Source organism: Silurus meridionalis, chromosome 15 (genome assembly GCF_014805685.1).
Source record: "Silurus meridionalis isolate SWU-2019-XX chromosome 15, ASM1480568v1, whole genome shotgun sequence".
Taxonomy (NCBI): Eukaryota; Metazoa; Chordata; class Actinopteri; order Siluriformes; family Siluridae; genus Silurus; species Silurus meridionalis.
The window spans coordinates 14,809,069-14,835,733 of NC_060898.1; the positions used below are offsets into that span (position 1 = coordinate 14,809,069).

The 26,665-nt window shown below is 37.4% G+C and overlaps 1 protein-coding gene across 3 annotated transcripts in view; it reads right to left on the bottom strand.

Annotated features, from left to right (window-relative positions):
* The window catches only part of myo5b (myosin VB), a 69,279-nt gene that overhangs the window by 27,365 nt on the left and 15,249 nt on the right, over window positions 1–26,665 (bottom strand). For all 3 annotated transcript variants that reach the window (XM_046867223.1, XM_046867221.1, XM_046867222.1), the window contains exons 2-14: window positions 20,741–20,851; window positions 18,422–18,593; window positions 17,246–17,390; window positions 13,317–13,473; window positions 10,856–10,999; window positions 10,648–10,729; window positions 9,420–9,527; window positions 8,651–8,760; window positions 6,649–6,914; window positions 5,466–5,547; window positions 4,919–5,059; window positions 3,985–4,107; window positions 639–722 (exon numbers count right to left, since the gene is read on the bottom strand). In XM_046867223.1, coding sequence (XP_046723179.1) covers window positions 639–722; window positions 3,985–4,107; window positions 4,919–5,059; window positions 5,466–5,547; window positions 6,649–6,914; window positions 8,651–8,760; window positions 9,420–9,527; window positions 10,648–10,729; window positions 10,856–10,999; window positions 13,317–13,473; window positions 17,246–17,390; window positions 18,422–18,593; window positions 20,741–20,851 — 1,725 coding nt within the window. The remainder of the gene's footprint in view (window positions 1–638; window positions 723–3,984; window positions 4,108–4,918; window positions 5,060–5,465; window positions 5,548–6,648; window positions 6,915–8,650; window positions 8,761–9,419; window positions 9,528–10,647; window positions 10,730–10,855; window positions 11,000–13,316; window positions 13,474–17,245; window positions 17,391–18,421; window positions 18,594–20,740; window positions 20,852–26,665) is intronic.

The following is a 26,665-nucleotide window of genomic DNA, read 5'->3' on the forward strand; positions in this document are numbered from 1 at the left end:
CAGCTGAATGCTCAAAAGCCCAGTGTCAACCGTTACAGCGGTCTAGTCTTTGAAAGTCTAGAAATCATGTTTCATCAGCAGTAATGATTTAAACGGCTTTCATGAGTCAGAAATGAAATATACATTATATGGATTAAAAAGCATTGGCAAAATTTCAGCCAAAGTTGTAGGCAAACACTTTTATAGGAAGTCTTTACATGCAGTGCCCAAACCTGTTCCAGCATGGCAATGCCCCTGTGCGCACAGTGAGCTCCATAAAAATATGGCTTACAAGAGCTGGAGTAGAAGATCTAATATGGCCTGCTATAAAGCTCTGACCTCAACCCTCATGAACACCTTTGGGATGAATTGAAATGCTGACCTTTTCCCAGGTCTCCTCACATTACATGAGTACATGATTTACTAACACCTTTGTGTCTGAATGAGCACAAATCTCCACAAGCACTCGCCGAAATCTAGTGGAACTTCTTCCCAGAAGAGTGAAGAGTATTATAACAATAAATGGAGACCTAACATGGAATGGGATGTTCAAAACTTGCATATGAATTAAAACTATTGTTGAAGACATAAACTGTGGAGCAGCAATTACAAAGTGTAGAAAAAAGATTCTTTACCCTTATATCATTTTAATGTCTCACCTTGCTGGCCTTTAGGATGTTGATCTGTTCTTCATATACGGTGTCCCTGTTCTTTTCCAGAAAGCCTTCACACTGATACTCAACCTGAAAAAGCAAATCATAAATACAGTTTTTTTATATATATATTGACAATATGCAAGGAAATTTTTTCTTTAACTGTAATAAGTCATTTGTTAGGATTTTATACGCCAAGTTTCTATTGCTATTGAGCTACAGGGAGTATTTTGGGAGTTGTACCACTGTTGCACAAGCCTGAAAATACCAAAGCCACCCACAGCTAATCCAATAAACAAAATCTTAAGAAGTATATTTTATATATTGAAGTGAATTATAGTCCAAGAAAAAATGTCAAAAGCCCATTTTTTTCCCACAATGGAACAGAACTGCTTAGCCTTTCCTGCTTTTTTTGTTTCCTTCAAACTTGCCCATCCCTATTCCTGCAGCATGTTGCTCTTACACACCTCACTTTAATAGTGTGATGTACTGATTAACTATGTGAGGTGTGTTATAATGGGAATTAAAGACAACCACTGAGCAATCATTAGTTATTCCCTTTTAAGACTCTTGATCACCAAAGTGTTTGAAAATCAGATGATCAGATTATGTGTTTAAAAAAAAAGAAAAGAAAAACGTTTTATGACATATCTTTTGCAAGTACTCGTTTTAAGGTGAAGGTGTTATGTAATGAAATTGTGTTTGTCATAATGGGAGTACACGCCTCTGCAGAACATTATCTTATAATGCCTCTTGGTGGAGTTGTGGTCTTACTGTGTGTCAGATAATTACTGCTGAGGCTTTCACAATGTTCACATGCAAGCTCTGTGTATGAAATGAACTGAATATGTTACTGTCTCAAATATAATAAAGGATTATATATATATATATATATATATATATATATATATATATATATATATATATATATATACACACACACACACACACACACACACACACACACACACACACACATGGGACTATAGAAATGATTGGATATATTTTAAAGTAGTCAATGTGCAGCTTGTAAAGATTTAGACAATATAGACTCAATGTCCTCTAAAAATAATGTAATATATAGCCATTATAGTCAAAATAGCTGGCAACAAAAGTGAGTACATACACCTGACAGGACCATACAAATTTGTAAATCTTTTTACAAATCTATTTGTAAATCGTATTAGAGCAGTTAAAATGTGTTGATTTCAGTATAATTCTCTCATACTGACCTCTGTATGTTTAACATATGACCTCATGGAAAAGAACTCTCTGAGGACTTAAAATTAGAATTGTTGCTCTCCACAAAGATGCAGAGGCTATAAGATGATCGGTAACACCGTGAAGCTAAGTTACAGTACAGAGGGTCATACAGAGGTTTTCCAAGACGGGTTTCACTCGAAACAGGCCTCACAAGTGTCTTTAAAGAAGTTTAGTCCTCGTGCTGTGCGTCAGGTGCAGAAACTTGCCTCGCAAAACAGCCGCATAAGTGCTGCAGCATTGCTTTAGAGGTTGCAGAAGCGGAAGGTCAGCTTGTCAGTGCTGAAGCAAACAGTTTGCTGAAGACGACCTGTCCAAAAACATGGAACTATGTCCTGTGGTCTGATGAGACTAAGATGAACTTGTTTGGCTCAGATGGTGTCCAGCATGTGTGGTGACACCCTGGCGATGAGCACCAAGAAAAATTTTTCTTGCCTACAGTCAAGCATGGTGATGGTTGCATCATGTTTTGAGGGTTAATAACAACCCCTGAAGGTGAAGCTAAAGATGAAGGCTCAGATGGTGTCCAGCATGTGTGGCAATGCCCTTTTTTAGAAATACTAAGAAAATTGTCTTGTCTACAGTCAAGCATGGTGGTGGTAGCATCATGGTCTGGGGCTGCATGAGTTCTGCTGGTACTGGGGAGCTGCGCTTCATTGAGGGAAACATGGAATTCAACATGTACTGTAACATTCTAAAGCAAAACATGATGCCCCTCCATTTAGAAACTGGGCTAAACGGCAGTTTTCCAACATAATAACGCCCCCAAACACACCACCAAGATGACAATTGTTTTGCTGAAAGTGAAATAGTGGTCAAGTACGTCTCCAGACCTGAACCCTATTGAGCACCTGTGGGGATCCACAAGCTAAAGTTGGAGAAGCGCCATGTGTCTAACATCCAGCAGCTCCGTGAAGTCATTATGAAGGAGTGGAAAAGGATCCCAGCAACAACCTGTGCAGCTCTGGTGAATTCCATGCCCAGTACTACATAACAAAGGTGCTCACACAAAATATTCACATTTTGGACTCTTTTACATGTTCACTTGGTGTTCTCACTTTTGTTGCCAGTTAATTAGACAAGAAAGTCAAGTTAAGTAGCTTTGATTGTCATTTCAACCATATATACTGTAGATGACGCAGTACACAGTCATTTCACTGTGTACTGCATTAGCCATATATGGCGTAGTACACAGTAAAATTATACCGATTGCTGAAATGTAAGGGTGTACTCACACTTTGGGGTGTACTACCTTTGTGAGATACCATATATTATACACACACACACACACACACACACACACACACACACACACACACACACACACACACACACTATAAATAAAGAGAATATCGTGGACACCTGACAAGATTTTTATGTGCTTTTTAAACATAAACAACAACATAAGCAATTAATTAAGCAAACAAATAACTAAACACCGTTGTGAACAGATGCTATATGTGATGACGGAGTAATATGTTTTGAGGATGTTTCTTAATATAAAATGTAACTATAAAAGGATTAAAACTGCCTGTCAATCTGCTATAAATCAAACAATTTAATCAATTGTATAAGAGGATTACAACACTGTTGCTGGATGTTGCTGAAGCATATAGTAATTATAAGCATATAGTATTAATTGAAAGCAATTTATAGTAATGTTCCACACCCATTAGTCAAAGCCTCTTGCTTCTATGTATATCAGACAAAAGCCTGTAATTAGAGAGAATATCCTGCTCATCTTGAAACCTTATAAACCATACAAGCGCTGAAACACTGAGGTACATGATTACTTCCTATATTCAGTCCCATTTTTCTTTTTGTTAGTCTTTTGGCATGCCAATACCTGCAGGAAATGTTCAAATGATTATTTTCGAACCTAAAACACTGTTTCCCTTAAAGTTAGGATAAAGTTCCCATAGAAACCTGGAACTGATAGGGTTCATCACTGCCCATAACCTTTAAAGAAACTACTTCCTTAATCCTAGGGTTTATTGTACATGGAATATTGTATACGAGTGTGATACACCCACCATACCCAGTGTTACAAACTGCTTCCACTTTAAGCTGACTCAAGCTGAATGTAACTCGCCTTATCTGCAAAGTGGACCACGATGAACGATGTGTTGGACATTCTCGGCTTCTCAAAGTGCTCGCTGGCCGTGTGTCGACCGTAGAGCTTCTGCACCCAGTTCTGATCTGTTCCTTTAGGTACCTGAGGGACGAAAAGAGGAAGAGTGACCGATAAACACATATATACTGCTATACGCCATTAAAATCTTTTTTCTTGCTTGGTAATAAACTCATTCAACCTTAATAAGTTTGAGCATGAATATATTATTTATATAAATAGAAATTAAAATGTATATATATATATATATATATATATATATATATATATATATATATATATATATATATATATATATATATATATATATATAGTGCAATAATAACCAGATTGTCATCTCTTTCCTGTAAAAAATATACCATTTAAATAAACATACATTTAATAAATTCTATTTGAAGTATATAAATGCTTTTCCAAATAATTTATTACTTCAAGTACTCAATCTCTATGAGTAGACAGCATTATAATTAATTATGTATAAATAAATCCATAATTAATTATAAAGCTGAAATCATCTTGGAATAAATTCATTTTTTTTCAAAAGTAATTAAAAGTAAATAAGAGGCTCTGGACCTAGAAATAGACACACTATGTGGACACCTGACTATAAGATTCTTATGTGCTTTCTGAAAATCTCATGCGTCGTTTAATCCCAGTTAACATAACCTCCAATCTTCTGGTAAGATCTCCTAGTTAAAGTGAAGGGAAAATGTTATGCTACCAAATACAAAGACAAGGACTGTGTGACTCCAGCTGTGTGGTAACAGTTTGGTGAAGAACTTCATATGACTGGAAATGTCAAGTGCCCCAATACTTTTGTCTATATTGTGCAAAACGAAAAAAGCTTTTCTGTATTATATGCTTTTATCTGCTAAAAATGAGATTGAAAACTGGCCTTGCACTCTTCGTCCAGCAGGTCCAGGATACCGAGCTTGGCCTCAATTAGGTCGATGCATGGCTGGTTGTCATAGAAGTCGATGAGTGTCCATGGGATTTGCTCCTTCATGTACTCCTCTTGCTCCAGTTTAAAAACATGCTGTGAGATTTATAGTGAAAAAGCATTTATTAAAAAGCATGGCACGCGTGTAACAAAACACAGTCTAAATAAGAGAAATGCACAAATCTTACATTTTTAATACAATATGCATAACAGAGCTATAACAAGCACCAATTGCGCACTGGTCAAATATTGACATATCACTGTATATTTTACTGTACCTGAGAGGTTGTGTTTGGGGAAACATCACAACCAGGTTTTAAAATTGTATCACATGCTTATTGTTTACAAGATCTTAACTATGATGTCAGAAGACTTGAAATCAGATTATACGTTAAATCCCCTGATCCTGATCTGTACAGGATTGGCGTATCACTGATGAGTAATACAAATTAAAAAAATATAAATAAAAAACCCAATGTCGTCCATCTTGGTTTTTACTCACAGAGTTGAACTGTTGCTGAAGTTTCTCGTTGGCATAGTTGATGCAGAACTGCTCGAAGCTGTTAATCTCAAAAGTTTCAAACCTGTTTAGACAAAAAAATGGATGTTAGATGGAAGCGGTCTTGGGATAAAAACCTTAAACTGGGCATTATACAAAAAAAAAAAATCTAAATAAATAAAAAATATTCTAACTACTCGTTTTCTCCTAGAAAAAAACCCTAGAAAATTCAAAGCAAAGCAGTAAATCCTTACATTCCTCCTAGTTTTTCCTTTAATTCATCACTAATCAGTATATAATTATGAATCAACGATAGCTAACTGCACTAGCTGCTATGAGTCAAGGACATAACGTAGTGAGGAGATGTTTCATAGCATTAAACACACACACACACACACACACACACACACACACACACACACACACACACACACACACATACACATACACACACTCTTGATGAAAACATTTTAGTGTAGTGTTGCGGTGGTGGTGTTTCATTTCTGTATATAATCACTGAAATGCCAATAAGAGCCACTTATATATATATATATATAAACTGATTAAAAAGTACACTTTTCACCAGTAAAAAAAAAAAGGCACCACCACAAAATGAATAAAACACTTCAGAACTTGCTGTTAATAAAGGATTATAATAATAATGAAATTCAGGGTAGTAATAGTAGCTGCTTCATTTGATATTTTACTATAAAAGCACACCCGTAGATTAAACCTACTCCTTATTTATATAATGAATCTAAACTTCGCCAGCCATTTTAACGAAGCCCTGTTGCACAACAAAACCTCTGACTTCGTCACTGTTGTCGTCTCTACACCACTAAATAAGAATGAAGAGTAAAGAAGAATATAAGAATGAAGAATAAAGTGCTTCCTTTTTTTTTTTTTTTTTTACTATTTCTAGCCCTGATGGATAGTTTTTCCTTTCCAGCAGACCATTTACCAGAGCAGGATTCCACTGCCTGGTCATCAATCTCATCTTGTGATAAAATACAAAAAAAAGGCAAAAAAAAGAGAAAAAAGGGCTGATTCCGCACACAGCAAGTGTGCAAATGCTCACGGGGCAACACGGAGACACAACTTATGTCTTTGTCTATAAAAATGTAGCAAATTTTCATTTTCACTTTATAAATTCAAAACCAATAAAAGGCTCTGTGAGCTAAATTACCCGTAAATATCCAACACTCCGATGAAGGAGTGCTGTTTGGTGGAGGTATGCAGGGCTTTGTTGATGTGCTCCACAATCCAGTCGAACAGATGGGCGTATATGTGTTTAGCCAGAGCGTCGCGGGCGTTAGAAGCCTGGACGGAGGACATGTTCTTTACATAGGTCTCTGTTGCTGTGGCTAACTTTCTACGGCACAGCCAGTTTTCCATCTGGTCCTTCTCGATCCCCAGCAGCTCGCAGAAGTGAAGAAGGTGAGGGTCGTTTCTCTGTCAGTGATAGAGACAGTAATCCATCATCCCTCTATGAGAAGTGTGAAAGGACTAATACAACAGACAGGCAAACAGACCAACTGACTGATTGGATAAACGGACAGACAGACAGACTTTCCTCAGTCTTTCACTTTATACTACTATAACACATCCCTCCACCCTGGTCCTGGAAAAATTCTTTATTGCACTGTCTCACTTACATTATTAATTGCACTGCCTCTCTTTTAATACCCTGCACAAACTGTATAGTTAATGTAATTGTATAATTCATTATTTATTTATTTATTTATTTATTTATTTATTTATTTATTTATTTATTTTTGTAGTTTTTCATATTTTTAAAACACCGGCACACCGTAACAAATTCCTTTTACACACAACACATGATACTTGGCAATAAAAGATTGAATAGAAGAGCTGCAAAAAATCTTTTTTATATCTCCAATAAAATCTTAACAAAGCAAATATACCTTAACCAATTTATTTGATTGATTGAAACAGACAGACAGACGGCCAGACAGGCAGGTAGACAGGTAGGTAGACAGATGGGTAGATAGATAGATAGATAGATAGATAGATAGACAGACAGACAGATAGACAGACAGACAGACAGACAGACAGACAGAAAGACAGAAAGACAGACAGACAGACAGACAAACGGATGCTTCATCAGTGTTGCATTAGAGAGCAAAACTAGCTATCAGTTTAATATTGTGTCCAAATCATTGAACTCCTTTCTCAAAAACACCATTTCTAATGTGCTTTTCCACCGTCCACCTCTTAATCACCTCTTAATCAGATGCTGGTGCAAAGACACAATATTACAACAGTTTTTTTTTTTTAACTACAAGCTACCGTAATTTCCGGACTATTAAACGCACCCAAATATAAGCCGCACCCACTGAATTTTACAAAGATTTTTATTTTGAACATAAATACGCCGCACCTGTCTATAAGCCACAGGTTCCTATATTGATACTAATGAACTTTACACAGGCTTACACGAAAGACAGTGTCTGTTACACAGCTTGTATCTAAACAGTAGCCTACCAAGAAAGTAATTGTTCACTGTCTTCCTCCTTCCTTTCACAACAATTTCTCTCAGGAGTTTTTCTTTTGGCATCGTCGTGCGTTTAAAAATCACCATCGGTGAATCTTTTCTCCCGATGCCGTGCAGCTCAGAACACAGGTGAAGTGCGTTTTTTCATGCCCGGTTGTTTTCAGCGTGACGAATGATTCGCATTTCCTGTTGCCAGTCCGAGTGAGCAGCAGGTCAAACGTCTGAGGAACATCATCCATATTTATGATGTGCTGCGGCGATTCAGTGGGAGCGCATCTGATTTAATATAAAGAGTTTCATTGGTTCACCTGAACCTGTTTGACAATTTCATTGGTCTAATGTTTTGGGGTTCAGTTTTTTGGCTTGAAGTTTGTGAAACCGGGAAAAACCCAGGAAAAATCCATAAATTAGCCGCTTCGTTGTTTAAGTCGCGGGGTTCAAAGCGTGGAAAAAAGTAGCGGCTTATAGTCCGGAAAATACGGTATACCTTCTTTTATACTTTTGTACGAATAACAGTTTTTCTTGTCAGAAACCATGTCAAGGCCGTTTGAGACTGAAATAAGCCACTGAAATCCAGCTTTATAAGAGGAAGCAAAATCCAGCAGAAGTACAGATCTGTTTGAAAAGCAACTGTGAAATATAGGGTCATGTCCTAACCTCAAAGAGAACTTACATTTATATGACATGACTCTCCGTCTCTCTCAGAAACAATCTCCACATTCCCAAGGTGCAAGATGGAGGCAATTATCTGAAAGATGTTCATCTGGTGATTTTCCTTCACACCTGCAAGACAAAACAGAGCATTAAAGTGCATTTGTGTTGGCTGTGATCCATTCACAGTGATCGCCTACTCATTCTGATTGGTCAGACAAGTTGTAGAGACAACGGCAAATGTATGTATGGCAAATGCTCCACGTACACACATTCAAAAACGTGTTTTTTATGCACGCCTGTACTTTTCTCAGCACGCCTTCAAGGAGCTTGCCATTTCCAGTTTCTTAAGATATATTTCTATGTCTAGTTTAAAAGGGAGAACAAGAGGATGCTGATGTTTATAGCTGCTGTAATATAAGCGATAACAAGATCTAACTTCTGCTGTCACAGCCGTTATATATATATATATATCAACAATTAAACCACATCACACCATTCCATCTGTGATTATTTTCCAACATCAGCACAACCCTAAGTGTTTAATTCCCCAATTAACATTTGTTCTTTGCATTTTCCACACTACAGGACAATCTGGAGTTTACCCACACAATTCCAACAAAATCCCATAGACTGACAGGTTCTCATTCACAGCAAAATTACAAATAGTGAGGCATTTTCTTTTGGCCCAGACTGTTAGCCCAGAGGACAATATGGCAAAGAATCGTAAACACATACTTTGTGAAGGTGAACTGTTTGTGAAGGAGAATGTTCTAATATGTAAACCTTACCCAGCATGGTCAAGGCATCCCGCGTCTTCTGTAAGTCCACATCATCATTAACCCCCGGAATAAAGATGTTCTGTCCTAGCGAGGTGTAAGTGAACTCTTCTGCACTGGCTGCAAAAAAAAAGGGAAAGCAATCAGAAGACTGAAAAGACTTAGATTGACTGTAAAACAATAAAAAGGAGTTGGCAAGTTTACATAAAATCTGATGAAGGAAACATTTTGACCGTGATGAGGATAAAATCCATTCTTATTGAATCCATCGATCAGGCATACTGTAACTTTATGGCCACCAATCAGGCATAACATATGACCACCTGCCTAATATTGCGTCGGTCCCCCTTTTGCTGTCAAAACAGTCCTGACCCGTCGAGCAATTAAAAACATTAACTACTTCAAAATGTGAGCTACAGTTGTTCGTCTGTTGAATCAGTGAGACTCTGCCTCCCATAAACCTGTCGCCATTCCACCACTGTTCCTTCGTTGGACCACTTTTGATAGATACTGACCACCGCAGACCGGGAAACACCACACAAGAGCTGCAGTTTGGAGATGCTCCGACCCAGTCGTCTAGCCATCACAATATGGCCCTTGTGAAACTCGCTCAAATCGTTACACTTTCTCATTTCTCCTGCTTCTAACACATTAACTTTGCGGAATTGAGAAAATATTCACTTGCTGCCTAATATGTCCCACCCACTAACAGGTGCCATGATGACGAGATAATCAGTGTTATTCACGTCACCAGTCATAATGTTATAATGTCATAATGTTTTGCTTGTTCAGTGTTACTGTAAAGCCTTATATTTAAACTTGCTTTACAACCAGCATGAGAATAAATCAATGGCAGGAAACCTGATTTGGACATTTTAAGTAGTTTAGCAGGGTATTTAGCATGAGACATAATGGTATTGTGGAAGAAGACAAGTGAATACATGCTTTAATACATTATTATGACGTATTAGTGCCTGATGTTAGCATTCAACTAAAAGCATTCATAAGCACCTTTATAGATACATGTACAGATTATTCTACATCCTACCATAGTTCAGTGAGTGTTGAATGAATAAAAACCTGAATAACTGAATATGAATGCAATAAATATCTAAAAACAGGTGTAAGTAGGCAGGGCTTAGATAAATAAAAAAATGTAATTAAACCTGATAATTATGTGATTATGTGATTATGTAATGTTATTAATAAAAACAGAGCAGCAGGTCAGTGGGCTACTCACTCAAGGCCAGATCTTTAAACTCAGGGCGTGAGGCAGAGGCACACAGCTGGTAGAAGATGTGGTAGTTCCTCTCATCCTCAGCCTGTAGGAATAACACAGACTTCAGCACTCTGAGAAGCGTCTGATTCAGCAGAGCTGCTGATGAACTGACAGGCTGCTGTTAGAGGTATGATTTGGGCTAAAAGCTTTAATGTGACGCTGGTCTCACCTGAAAAACCACTCTGGATTTCTCCAGCAGGTACGTGCGCATGTTGGCGCCGATGATGTGATACCTCCTGTCAAAGCCGATCTGGATGTATTTCCCGAAGCGGCTGCTGTTGTCGTTGCGCGTCGTCTTTGCGTTTCCGATAGCCTGCGAGGAGAAACGGGTGCGAGTACACGATGCTCAGTGAGTGAAAGCAATCAGATTTACATGAAGCTGCAGTAAGCAATTTGAATAACAAAAGCTGTTTTAACATCCTGAAAGCTATTAGTAAAAAATTTTAATATAAAAAAATTAAAAAATAAATAAATAAGGTGCTAAGCACAATTTTCTTTTTTTTAATGACTTTCCGTAAATAAATCACGTAAACAAAAGCACACCTTCAAACAGTACTGCTGAATTCTCAAATGTATTAGGGCACCATTGATATACAGTGAGGAAAATAAGTATTTGAACACCCTGCTATTTTGCAAGTTCTCCCACTTAGAAATCATGGAGGAGAAATCAATTGTCATCGTAGGTGCATGTCCACTGTGAGAGACATAATCTAAAAAAAAATCCAGAAATCACAATATATGATTTTTAAACTATTTATTTGTATGATACAGCTGCAAATAAGTATTTGAACACCTGTCTATCAGCTAGAATTCTGACCCTCAAAGACCTGTTAGTCTGCCTTTAAAATGTCCACCTCCACTACATTTATTATCCTAAATTAGATGCACCTGTTTGAGGTCGTTAGCTGCATAAAGACACCTGTCCACCCCATACAATCAGTAAGAATCCAACTACTAACATGGCCAAGACCAAAGAGCTGTCCAAAGACACTAGAGACAAAATTGTACACCTCCACAAGGCTGGAAAGGGCTACGGAAATTGCCAAGCAGCTTGGTGAAAAAGGTCCACTGTTGGAGCAATCATTAGAAAATGGAAGAAGCTAAACATGACTGTCAATCTCCCTCGGACTGGGGCTCCATGCAAGATCTCACCTCGTGGGGTCTCAATGATCCTAAGGAAGGTGAGAAATCAGCCCAGAACTACACGGGAGGAGCTGGTCAATGACCTGAAAAGAGCTGGGACCACCGTTTCCAAGGTTACTGTTGGTAATACACTAAGACGTCATGGTTTGAAATCATGCATGGCACGGAAGGTTCCCCTGCTTAAAACAGCACATGTCCAGGCACGTCTTAAGTTTGCCAATGACCATTTGGATGATCCAGAGGAGTCATGGGAGAAAGTCATGTGGTCAGATGAGACCAAAATAGAACTTTTGGGTCATAATTCCACTAAACGTGTTTGGAGGAAGAAGAATGATGAGTACCATCCAAGAACACCATCCCTACTGTGAAGCATGGGAGTGGTAGCATCATGCTTTGGGGGTGTTTTTCTGCACATGGGACAGGGCGACTGCACTGTATTACCGGGGCCATGTATTGCGAGATTTTGGGGAACAACCTCCTTCCCTCAGTTAGAGCATTGAAGATGGGTCGAGGCTGGGTCTTCCAACATGACAATGACCCGAAGCACACAGCCAGGATAACCAAGGAGTGGCTCTGTAAGAAGCATATCAAGGTTCTGGCGTGGCCTAGCCAGTCTCCAGACCTAAACCCAATAGAGAATCTTTGGAGGGAGCTCAAACTCCGTGTTTCTCAGCGACAGGCCAGAAACCTGACTGATCTAGAGAAGATCTGTGTGGAGGAGTGGGCCAAAATCCCTCCTGCAGTGTGTGCAAACCTGGTGAAAAACTACAGGAAACGTTTGACCTCTGTAATTGCAAACAAAGGCTACTGTACCAAATATTAACATTGACTTTCTCAGGTGTTCAAATACTTATTTGCAGCTGTATCATACAAATAAATAGTTTAAAAATCATACATTGTGATTTCTGGATTTTTTTTTTTAGATTATGTCTCTCACAGTGGACATGCACCTACGATGACAATTTCAGATCCCTCCATGATTTCTAAGTGGGAGAACTTGCAAAATAGCAGGGTGTTCAAATACTTATTTTCCTCACTGTAAGTGTAAATCACAGGTATAGAATAATGCATAGAGGAATTAAGGAATAAATAAATAAATAAATAAATAAATAAATAAATAAATAAAAAAACAGAACAAATGTCAACAATTGGATACAAAATAGCAAAGTATGGGCTACTGAATTATATTATTATTGGGATTATTTCTCAAATTAACAAAAACACAATGACTTTTGAATTTGAATCAGTTTCTGTACTGATCTCAGAAAACTAGAATGCCTTTTTAAGGGGAAAAAACAACAGCACTGGAAGCTGAGCTAATTTTGGAGGGATTGCAAAAACAAAAAAAAAAACTTTTTTAAGGCTATATATATACAATTCTATTTTGGGTTATCTTTGTAAATATATCGTTCCAAAAACCTCTGTGATTTCATTAATTATCTTAAATCTTCTTAACTCCTTCAGCTTCAGGTTATAATATACTGCACCTCCATGATGGGGCTGGATGCCAGCACTTTCTCCTCCACGTTTGTGTCATTGGCGGCTCCTCCCACAGTGGCGAAGTAGCGCATGGCGTATTTGGCTGATACCGTCTTCCCAGCTCCTGATTCTCCGCTCACAATGATCGACTGATTCCTTTCATCTCTGAAACAGACACACACACACATATATAATGCGTATTATTGTAAGACACAAAAGCCTTTTTGCTCATTGTACATTGACAGTCAAAATATTGCAGACACATGCCTGTTCCTTCTGTTTATATGGAATAAAGTAGGCCATTTAATGGTATCAAGAATTACTCTGACCAAATAAAGATGTTAAACTTTATTTTTATTGAAAAATCTAGCTGAAATACTTTGGCATGCCTCTAGGGTTAGGATTAAAACTGGCCAAAAGTGTTTCTTCATTATTTGGATATTTTTGTCTGACCTTGTCATGCAGTTCAACCCTGATGTAGTTCAATAGGATTTAGGTGTGGTGACTGGGCAGGTCATTCCATGATAGATAACACTAAGTTTCTGCTCTCTAAATAACACTTATAGATCTTGGATGTATGCTTCAGGTCATTTTGTTGTTGTATGTTGAAGTATAGAATGATGGCTATGCTGGTTCAGTATTCCTTTGAAAGAATTCTCGTCATGTCTCTCCTCCAAAACAACCACAATTCATCAAGCATTCACCTCCACGTTTGACTGTGGAGGGATGAGATAGTCTGCTAACAGTATGCTAACATCATCTCTCCTGTTCTCTGGTTTACATAATGTCATAAATGTCAAATTTGGACTAATCTGTCCAGAGAACCTTATTTCAATTATTTCAACTTGTCCAATTTGTGTGTGGTTTTGCCAATTACCTAATTTGTTGTACATAAACTAAAGGAACATGCATGTGTCTCAAAAAACATAAACAACTAGATGTTTCCAAACTTTTAACAGGCACAGTGAATTTTATCCAAATTAATGAGGTCCCCTGTTCCAATATTTAATGTGACCTCGATGATGTGCATCTGCAATGTGCTGTTCTTTCATAACAGTTTTACTGGATACCTGCATCAAAGTGCATTGGTACAAGAGTTTAGAATTAACAGATCTTATCCCATCTTTCTGAATGATACATGTATACTATGATATACATATGATGCCAAAAATATGGACACTTTCTACAAACTTTCTATAGCATCTGTTCCCAGAATCCATTATTTGGACTTTCAGTTGATTCTTACAGCACTGAAATGCTGATGAGGCAGAAATAAAGCAGCCTTTCTTTTATAAGTGTACTAAATGAGGCATTAGGGTTCCGTGAAAAATGATGATTCAACACCAGCTCTCCAATGTGAGTTTAATGGATGGTGGATAATCAGATGGTTCAAACTGGGATGCAATCTAGTTCTATGCAGAAGAGGCAAACTTAATATTATATATATCAATATATATCAATTTTTATATTTTTATTTATATACAGGGCATTCAAAAGTCCCTGGGCAATGGGCGTGTAGAGCAGTTAGTGGAGCACGTTTCTGAAGCTGGCGATAAACACACACGGATTTAGTGCGTGGCAGATTTTCTGGAGACGAGAAAAGCACATTGTGATACTATGCGAGATTTAATAAATAAATGCATGAGGGAGAATAAGTATGAGTTTTATTAAACGAACATTAAACTTTTTATATTTTTCCGGTCTACGCGACCACTGCAGAGGGACTTTTTGAACGCAATTTTGAACACAACGTATTTGTATTTTGATGTAATATGGCAATTATATGCAGTAAATGGGTTTAGTTTTCACCAATAGTCTTTTATGCAATTTTAGCAATAAAAATTTAAATTTTTGTAAAAAGAAAAACAAATCATTTTAAGAGACCTGTCGTATTTTCTCCTATTTAGTATTGCTCTTTAATCAAGAAAAAGTACTTCTTATCCGATTACTCAATGAATCAATGGAATAATCGTTAGAATACTCAATTACTAAAATAGTTGATAGCAGCAGCCCTGTTTATATATATATACATACACACACACACACACACATATATACACAAGCCCTCTATATCTACCCTCGTCAACATACACAGATTACAGATAGTTTACAGATGCCATATCTTCATCAGGATTTGCACTTCAGCACTTCTGCACTTCACTTCAAGCCACTAAATAACATACTATTTTAATCAACTCTCCTCCTGTACTGTTTTTGCTTTGTAGTGATTGGCCTCATCACTGAGAAGGCCCTGGGTTTCTGCGGGGGTTATCTATGACTAAAACTCGATGTGGTCACTGATTAGACCTTTGTTTTTTTCATGGGGGCAAAAAAAAAAAAGAGACGTCAACAATAAAACATGTATACTGTAATCATCCGCCCACTCCAGCCATTACTGAGGCAGGATTTCGAGATTATTCAGGGTTCTTTATAAACGACTGCACTGAATGTGGTCATAATGACAGCTGAAGATAACAGTAATAATGGTAAAACTGTTTGAGTTATGTAACGTATGCAAGGTCGCTCAGAAAATCAAGAAGGAGCAGCATGACTAAGGTTCCTAAAGACACCATGATGCAAAGTACAAACTTTATTACTAATCACTATTAGTGCAACACAGAGGAATTAAAGAACAACTAATAAGTGGCTGAGATGCAGGTCGGAGATATCCGAATTTACTAAATGATAAATGAAAAAAAAAAAAAAAGATTTTTTGTGTTATTCATAAAAAACCCCAAAAAGGATTAAAATGTTGATGTGTGTGTTAGTATCATTATTCTGAACACTAGAAAATCAACACTGGAAGCTACGTAAGACCTAATAATAACTAACAACAAAAAATAAAACACTGCAGGGGGGGGATTGTACTTTTTCCACTGCAGATTTGATTAATTTCATATAACAGCATGATCCAGAGAGTTTTATACTATACACCACACGTTTTTGTTATAATATTGCTATACTATAGCAAAATTTCCCCCAATAATAACCACTATAATACACCAACCAGGCATAACATTATAACATTATGACCGGTGAAGTAAATAACACTGATTATCTCTTCATCATGGCACCTGTTAGTGAGTGGGATACTGTATATTAGGCAGGAAGTGAACTTTCTGTCATCAAAGTTGATGTGTTAGAAGCAGGAAAAATGGGCAAGCGCAAGGATGTGAGTGAGTTTGACAAGGGTCAAACTGTGATGGCTAGACGACTGGGTCAAAGCATCTACAAAACTGCAGCTCTTGTGGGGTGTTTCCTGGTCTGCAGTGCTCAGTATCTATCAAAAATGTTCCAAATCAGCTGCAAGTACTGCTGCCAAAAACACTAGTTTGAAGGACAGAACCATCCCTTAACTCCCATAACCTTTACTTGGCTTTCATACTATAGAGACATTTTCTTGTTGGAAGGTACCACTTCCAGACTCAATGGTGTAAAGGACAACACTATTCGGAGTTGGACAAATATTGCTGTGATGTTGCTAGATAGGCTAAAAAGTACTACTACGCCTACGGACATTTATTTCTTTTATTTTTCTTTCTTTATACAAGTGGTCAGGTTCATGGCATCTTCATAGCAACATAGTTCTTTTGAGCTGTGATCTGTGATATGTTTCTGAAGTAATACTAAATTAAAATAAATTAAAAAGTGGTTCAGGGAAGGAACGGTGGCTATCCGGCGACATGGGAGGCAGAGGCTCATTGATGCACGTGGGGAGCAAAGGCAAGCAACTGTAGCTCACATTGCTGAAGTAGTTAATGTTGTTAATGCTCGACAGGTCAGGACTGTTCTGGCAGCAAAAAGGGGGACCAACACAATATTAGGCAGGTGGTCATAATGTTATGCCTGATCGGTGTAATATCAGTGTATAATGATGATATCAAGATGTACCACAGCTAAAAAATAAAAATGTATCTTACGTTGCATCATTGCTTACCTGGCCATCTGTTTATAAGCCTCCTCGGCCACGGCAAATATATGAGGGTCCATGTCACCCATGTTTTGGCCGCTGTAGGCATTGATGACCTCCTCACCATAAATGGCCAGCTGCTCATATGGATTAATGGCCACCAGTACAATACCTGTGGAGCAGAGAAAACAAACTAACGTTTAAACAAGCTGTTCCAGTTAATAAAAACACAAAAATGAGAAATCCTCATAAGCATGAACGAGCCTGTCTATTAATACATGCGCGGAATAATTAGACGCTATTCCTTCGAAGAACTCTAAATGCTAAATAAATAAATAAATAATCACAAATTGAAAGTAAGAAATTTATTTAACAACTTAATACATTTTGTTGAAATGCCATATTTATAAAAAAATGCTTTACACAGTCGAGGCACGATGCATCACTTGCATGGAGCACATGATTTAATAGGATGGGGTGTGAAAAGAACTTCATTAAATTACAGCTACTGATGATTTATTATAATGAAATTAATTCTATTATTATTAATAATCATATAGTGAAGAAACTGAGAGGAAACCACAATAGTTAGGGTCCTGTATATTACTACATGCTTCTTTAGTAGAGTCTAGAAGACAAATTTACATCCTTACAGCAATAAAAAGCTGTCAACCTTTCTCAAGCCCTGGTCGCTATGGAGATGCCCAAACCAATAAAACAATAATGACCATAGAGGACGACACGGACAGCCAGAACAAACAAGTTTCAATGTTTATGGTTTTCTCCCATGGAGACGCTTAAAAAAAAAAAAAGAAAAAAAAAAAAGGCAAGGAATGGAATCCGAACAATCGTGGTGCTTGAACGCTTGAGAATTTTCTGGATTTCTGTATAAAAATTATTGAAAACATCGTAATTAGTCCTAAATGTAGACAAATAGAACCTAAATAAACAAATGAGAGAAAATTGTTTATTTATTAAACATTTTATCGCTGGCTGGAAAAAAAAAAGATTTTTATCTTGCATTTCTGTGATATTTGTGTGAGAGCAGTTTCAGAAATGTAATATTTTTCGATCAGGAATTTAAGGTGAAATATTGATCCAGTTTTTCGTCAAAACAAAAAATTCTGTACATACATTCATTGATTTGAAATTCGATAATTTTAAGGATCTATGGGCAAAAAACTGCTCATACAAGAGACTTACCACAGTAAGTGTAGATGTGATTGGACTCCAGGAAGCGAACCTTGAGGTTGTGCAGCACCGCAGGTTCGTGTAGGTAGCTGAGGGCTGTGAGGTCGTTTTCTCCCACCAGAATGTCGGGATTTCGAAGGAAAGGCAGTGGGTTGTCTTTAGGACCGATTGGATACGCCAGTGTCTGAAGAAAAGATTCGACAGCGTTCCTCAGGCTGAACTGAAATTCTGTTTCAATTCTAACATTTTACACAATAATGGAATTCAGGGTCTTTTGTGAGTCCACACTTTGTCTGAATTCATTATTTTGATATTGTCAGTTTAATGACCATTCAAAATGAATGTGCTGCTATGCAACCATATTAACATACAAACATACAAAGTGACACACTCACGATCTGTCATTTTCCATGCTCCATTCCAATTCGTCAAAAAGTTGTTTGTTATGCTAAGCTATGTATCTCTTATCACGTGGTCTGTAATGTATATTCAGGGCATCAATAATTGCATAGTTGGGGTTTTTGGGACAAAGTCTATCAACTAGTATTAGTATTACTATTATGGTCAATCCTCATACAGTACATGTGAGGATAATGGAGCATTATTTTGAACCGAAAGCAGTTCATTTTTGCAATAAATAAAAAAGAAGCCTAAATAATAATTTTCAAATATTATAATTGAAATGGAAAATAAAACACTTTTTTATTTGTAGGGGAGTGTAAAGTTTGCAATAATAAAAAATAAACCCTGGCTTAATTAAATGAATATAATTGTATATTTGCCTTAAATGAAACTATAAGTTCTGATTTTAAGGGTTCTTCACAGGAACACCCAGCTGCAAAAAGTTTGAGAACCCCAGTATTGGAGCATATACAGTATTCCCCCACTTTTTACGGTTCGAATCTCGTGCCCCCGGGTTTATCGCGGAATCGCATTTGCCACGTGACTAATTTGTTTGCCTGATTTTAGCGGATAGCACAATAGACCAAACAACTTAAAGGGAATTGTTTTTATGGAGTTTTATGCTGAAATTATGAAATGTATTAATAAAAATATAATTATTAATTAAAAAATGAAGTAAAATATATTGTATGTATACAGTACAGTACTGTATACATAAAATAGCATTTTTGGGGTGACGTCCGTTTATCGCTTTTTTCGTTAATTGCGGGCCGTTTTGGAACATAACCGCTGCGATAAACGGGGGGTTTACTATATTTCTAACCACCAGTCATCAAAAAGGTCCAGAGCTGTGCATAGACACATCTGCTCAGCTTTATGTGTAGGTGTGGTCTACTGTGGTTGTATCCCAGCTACCTGAAGTTCTACCTAAACATGTTGCTGTTCTGCTCAGTGCAGCTGAAACGGGTGCCTTTCTGTGTGCCTTTCTGTGACCTAAACGTGAACTTAAGCTAAAGCTCTTCACGCTCTTATGCGCTTTATATCAGAAGTGGGAAGTAATGAAGTACAAATACCTCATTACTGTACTTAAGTCAAATTTTCCTGGTATCAGAACTTTTTACTTGCACTCATTACATTCTTTACACAAATACCTGTACTTTCTACTTCTTACGTGTTCAAACCGGGCTCTTTACTTTCGTTTGAATTTATTTGATATTATTTGATGACCTATATTTTTCGTGCAAGGCAGAAGGCAATAAGAATTCGGGGGTTAACATGGATGGGACAGGGGAAATCAGTGACGTACACATGACTGAGAGCAGACACATTCCTGATCACCTGATCATCATCTTTTCTCTGCTTGTGTTCTATATGGTATTTGTTCAGCCTGGATACATTCAGTAGGTAACAACATTTGAAATTCTTTTGTAATAATATATTAATATGATGTGAGGTCCAGTCACCAGTGTGACACTAAAACAGGTAGTAGTGAGTATCTGGGCTTCTGTGAAGGATGTGTGTAATTTTGCGTCCTCTGCCTAATGCTGCGATGTGATTGGCTGATCGGCTATCTGCACATTTGTTCCTAATAAAGTGGACACAGTGTATAGTGTCTGAGATGTGTCCTCGCAGTTGACATGAGGTGAGCTGTTGCGGATCTCGGGAACGTCATGGTGGTGATTTTCGCGCTGATTGTTTCCCCATGATGTGCTGTTCGGTTATTGGAGAAAAGTCTCATAGCACAGTTCAGCTGCATATTTCAGGACCTGCACTTCCCACTCACCAAAACAATGTTAATGATTAATGAAGGAACACACACACACACACACACACACGCAGTCACAGCTGTGCTGAATAAGAAACGCTGCTGCACTCTGTGATCACAGTGAGCCCTGGACAGGGATTGACACAGGAGAAACTGCCGCTCACCGATTCATCTTCGAGTTTGAGGTGCAGGACCGACTCTCCCTCTTTGTAGTCTTTAACGATCTCTGCAGGCTTCCACACCTCCTCCGGGTCAGGGATCCAAACCCGAGTGTACTAAAACACACAGAGCATACGATTATTGCTAGGTTTGGTAAATGGATGTCATTCCTAAATGTGGATGTCAACATTTCCTAAAAACAAAACTAATTGCGATTTTGAAGTCTATTCAACTGTCTTCAAAATACCCGCATTATTAAGTGGTGTTTGAAAGATTTCATGAAAAAATAAATAAATAATAAGTAGCTTAATGTAATAAAAATTCTAATAAATGCCATCAGCTTTCTGGGATTTCAGAGTATAAAATAAAAAAAGGCCGAACACTGAGGCATCCGTTCCAACACCCTTACACACCACTATTACACCCTTACACACCAACCTTACACTTTTACACACCACACTACACACCACTCTCTCTCCGAGGTCACACCAAATATTCCAAAAATAGGGTAAAATGTGGACAATAGCATGCAACACACACACACACACACACACACACACACACACACACACACACACACACACACACACACACACACACAGAGTTATCTGCTCCCAGAGCTGCACTCTTAACAGTAAAACAACCCTCGACCTTTACAAGCAAAAATTCTAGTGGTATCACTATCAGCTTTAACAGGTCCCAGTGTGGAGTCAAGGCCACATTCAAAACAGCACAAAGCATAAGTGGATCTGATTTACAACTTGCAATTAAATAGAGATTTTAGAGGTGGACAAATCACTGGCCTTGTCTTCTGGAACAGAATGATTACATGTGCAGGTCATTAGATTTTTTTTTTTCCATTGATAACAGATTATTCCTCTATAGAGAAAACCGTATAGCATGCTGTAGGGCGCATTATTTGTTCTCAATCCCACACTGAACTACAACTGTTGAATTAAAAATGTAAACGTATTAAAATACACATTATAAATCTCCACACTCTAAACAGTTCTTTCACTAAATGTCCTCTAAGATTGTTCATAATTATTTAGTTTACATGCAGTGCATTCGGTAAGCATTCACTTATTTCAAATTTGTTATGTTGTATCCTGGTACTTCAATCATTCAAATAAATCTAAACTCAATTCTTTATAATGATGATACATTTACATTTTTAAAAATAAGAAAAAAATGAAATATGTGCCCTTTGCAACAACACCTGAAAATAAGCTCAGGTGCCTCCCAATTCTCTTGTCTTCTGTCTACCTGTGAAACCATCTGAGTGGACATGATCTGGAAATGTACACAATTCTCTATAGAAGGCCCCACAGCTGACAATGAAAAAGCCATGCCATGAGGTCAAAGGACATGTCTGAAGACCTCAGAGACAGGATTGTTGCAAGGAACAGATCTAAACTGAAAACTCCCAAGAGCACAGTGTCCTTCATAATTCTTAAATGGAAGTGTCACAACCAGGACGCCAAGAGCTGGTCGCCTGGCCAAACTGAGCATAAGAACCCGATTGTCACTCTGACTGAGCTTTAGAGATCCTATGTGGAGATGGAATGAAGTTCCAGAAGGACAAACATCACTCCCTCCACCAATCTAGGGCTTAATGATAATGTGGCCAGACTAAAGCATTTCCTTGGTTCCCATGAAAGCACACTGAAGGACTGGATGAAACAAAAATCTCTGGTCTGACAAAACTAAGATTGAACTTTTTGGCCTCAATACTAAACGTTATGACTGGAGGAAACCAGGCTCATCACCTGCCCCAAAACCATCTCAACAGTGAAGCATGATAATAGACAACTGGTCAGGGTTGAGTGAAAACTGAACGGACCAAATTACAGAAATATCCTGAATAAAAACCTGTTCAATGGCGCTCAGGACATTATATTGGGCCAAAGGTTCAATACCTACATGCTAACGATCCTAAGCACACAGCAAAGAGAACACTATTAAGAGTGACTAAGGGACCCTTCTGGAAATATTCTAGAGTGATATTGATCATTTCTGGAAAGAGCCAACCTGCCCGAGTGGATTTGCTATGAAGAACGGCAGAAAATCCCCTGTTCCTGGTGTGTAAAACATGCTGTGTCATAACCAAAAACAAAAGTTGCTTCAACTAAGTACTGATTAAAGCTTCTGAATACTTACGTATGTGTGATATTTCAGTTCAGTTTATTCAATTACATTTTTTTTTTTTTACAGACATCTAGCATTCTGTTCTTTCTTTGACTTTATGAAGTACTAAGTGTAGATTAATGAGTGAATTGGTGAGAAAAGCTTTCGAAATGCTTTCAAAAATTGCGCTGCTGCCACAGATGCTTGTAGAATATTCGAATCATTAGATATCAATTCAAAGCCTTTTCTATCGTTACAGATAGATATAGGCCTATAGTTCTTGATAGAATAACTACAGATATTGATATATGTGGAATAGTGTAGACATTTCAGAAATGATACAGGTAAAGAGTGAATCTGGCAAGTCAGTGAACATAAAACTTTTACTAGCAATCAGACAGCTCTGAGACCGAGAGCTCCAGAGTCAGCACTATAAAACCTCAAGCAGACGTTACTTTATCCATTTTGCAAAAGGATGTTTGAGAATGCGGTGCAGATGAGCTGTGGGTATATCTACTTTACACAATAAGGATAAGAGCTGATGCACTTCTGCTTGAGGTAAAACTTTCAAAAGGCAAAAAGGTACTTGAGTTTCATGCTACTTTTAACAATAGATAGTGACACAGTCGTTAAAAATGGAAAAAAAAAAGTGTAATCCAAAGCATGGGAGCATTTTATATTAAAGACAAGGCATGGGAGCATTTTGTATTAAACACAACAAAGAAAACTGTACCTGGATGTTATTATAAAGCTGAGCTTTTGTGGGATGGAAGTTAAACAGTGATGCGTGTAGTTTAATTAAATGCTATTGTGTAAACTGATTGTTTGTAACTTCGGGACAGTCGCACTGGATCTGTTCTGTTGTGACTTGCGAGCATCAGGTTATAATAATAATGAAAATATTGTATTATTAATTATATTATTACTAATAACACTCTAAATAATTCAAATACGTTATGTGACTATCGGGTTATTATGTAACGAATGAAATGTACACAGACTTCTGCATTTGACTTATAATAATACCTTATATAAAATCACCTCCACCTTGTTCATACATGTGCTCATCTCCTTTCGGTTGAAATGACTCACTTGTAGTGATGTAAATGATGGGATGGTTTTAAACCTTGAACCGCAGCAGGCAGGAATTTAAAGCGGGACCATGTCAGTGTGTAGGAGGAAAACCAGAAAGTTGCACAACTGATGTCGTGATACTCATCAGCCGAAAACCCAATAATCGATTCGAACTCTTCAGTAACAATGAATGCACCTGCGACGGCCAGCAAGCAGCTCCTGACTTGTGCCTTCGTCTGGTTCCTATAAACCCTACTTTGCTGTCATTTCTAAAGTCGTGCAGTATCTGGTGTGTTAATATTAAGCATGCGAAATATCCTTATCCGTTGACTTTGATCTCCGCATTACTGCATCACTTAATAGATGAGGTGAGTGCTTTTATAACTCCACAATCACTCAAAGTCTTTCACAATAGACACGTTATCTTCGCACCGAACACATCAAAACAGATGAACACACTGTTAGTCACAGAAGCAGCCATTTAGAGAGTCGTCTCGGTTTTCACACACCTAAAGCCTTCTTTATTGTATCGAGAGAAACAAAAGAATAGAAATAAACCTTTTTTCAATTTCATTCTATTAACGAGCACATCGAATATTAGCTCAAGTTACCGCTTGCAGTGTGTTTTCTGCTAACAGGGAGGCATAGGACAGCTTTGTGCTGCACTCAAATACAAATATATAAAAAAAATACTCCAATCCCAAAATATGTTTGTCCTGGCACCTGGGCTACTGATTTATCCAATCCTGCTCCCTTGCCTTTTTTTTTTTGTCTCCTAATTAATCATGAAAGAAAAAAGAAAAAAGCTTTTAAATGCTCTGTCTACACTAAATATATTTGAAAAAGTTGTTTATTAAAAAATCTGAAAAGGGTCACGTTCATATACTGCAGTAAAAACATTTCACTGGGTCACATGACTAAAAAATACACCTTTTTTTTCGATCCACACACGAAGTGGATTTTTTCTAATTTATCTACATTGGAGATCATATGTACTATAATGTATAATGTAATATTTTTGAATTAATGATTATAATTAAAAAAAAATTTGTATGTAGCATCATCTGTCAATATCGTATTTATTTATTTATTTATCATTTATTTATTTAAGTTAAAACTCTTTACTTACATTCTGCTTATTTGTATTTATTATTTTTGTTTTTTATAATTTAAAATTTTTTAAAATTTATTTTTTATTATTATTATTATTAATTTTTTTCTCCCCCCTCCCACTACTGTTTGTGTAACCTGCAGCTGCTGTCTAAGTGTAAAACGTTGGTGGACCTGAACACAAGATTTCTATGTGCTTTTTTGAACATACCATTCTTCATTTAGTCCCTGTTTGCTGTTACAATAACCTCCACTCTTCTGGGAAGATGTTCCACTAGATTTTAAAGTGTGTTTGTAGAGATTTGTGCTCGTTCAACCACAAGTCACATACTGATGTAGTTTGTGGAAGCCTGGGACGCAGTCAGCATTCCAGTTTATTCAAGTTCGATCCAATTCAATATGATTCAAGTTTATCTCTATTGTGCTTTTTATAATGGACATTGACTTAAAGCAGCTTTACAGAACGTAATAACTCTAGAATAAAAATCTGAATAGGTGAACTATGTGTATTTATCCCCAATGAGCAAAAAACTCCTTTAGATGGTATTTAGGTGACACCAAGAGTGCAATTACATTCATAAATAAATAAAAAAATCCCAGAGGTAAACCATATCTTCATAAAACTGTCTGCACTCGGGTATTGTCATGTCGGAAACTGTGAGAACTGTGAAATTGTATGCCACTAAATTGGTATAAACTGTTTGAGGAAGAAACATAAATGGCTGAAAATGTCAAGTGTCTAAGTACTTTTGTCCGTATTTGGTAAGTAGGCAAATCAGTCAGCTTGAAGAAAAGCTTTGAGTCATTTGTCACATGCACATTGCAGCACAGTGAAATTCTTCCTTTGCATATCCCTTGTTAGGAAGCTGGGGGTCAGAGTGCAGGATCAGCTATGATACTGCACCCCTGGAGCAGAGAGGGTTAAGGGCCTCGCTCAAGGGCCCATGAGTGGCAGCTTGGCGATACTGGGGCTTGAACCCCTGACCTTCTGATCAGTAACCCAGAGCCTTAACCACTTCAGATTGTTGACAAAAGGATCAGTGCTTTTTTTTTATTTTTTTTATTTTTTTTAAATATAAATACGCGTATATACATTGTAAATTTGATACGTCAATCATGAAAAGGCCTTGATATATTTTGATGCAGTAGTAAAATATGGGCAGCAATTTCATTAGCAAATGAGCTCCTTAACCAGCACGAAGGCTGGCGGGCTTCCTCCGACACGGGTTAAAAACCAGCCACCTGCATCTTTTCAGCAGACGATTGGCTTTCACTGTGATAATACCAATAAATGAGCCCTAGATGAGACGCTCGCAAGTTGTTTTACATTATATTATAGAAAACAACATCTGGCCCAACCTTATTTATAAGCCAGATTCAATCTGATTAATGGATTATCCTTTGACAGACGTGCACGCCATCGCTGTACTCATCCAACACCGACACTGTTCAACACCTACTTCTTTTTTCCTTCACTAATCCATTTACTGAACAAAAAAAAAACCAAAAAAAATCGTTATCCAAAAGTTTCCATTTGTGATGTTTCAAGGTTCATTTTTACAATAGAGTTCAGGTCACGCTTAATCACTTGGTTCCATGTAATTACATTCTAGTTTGGC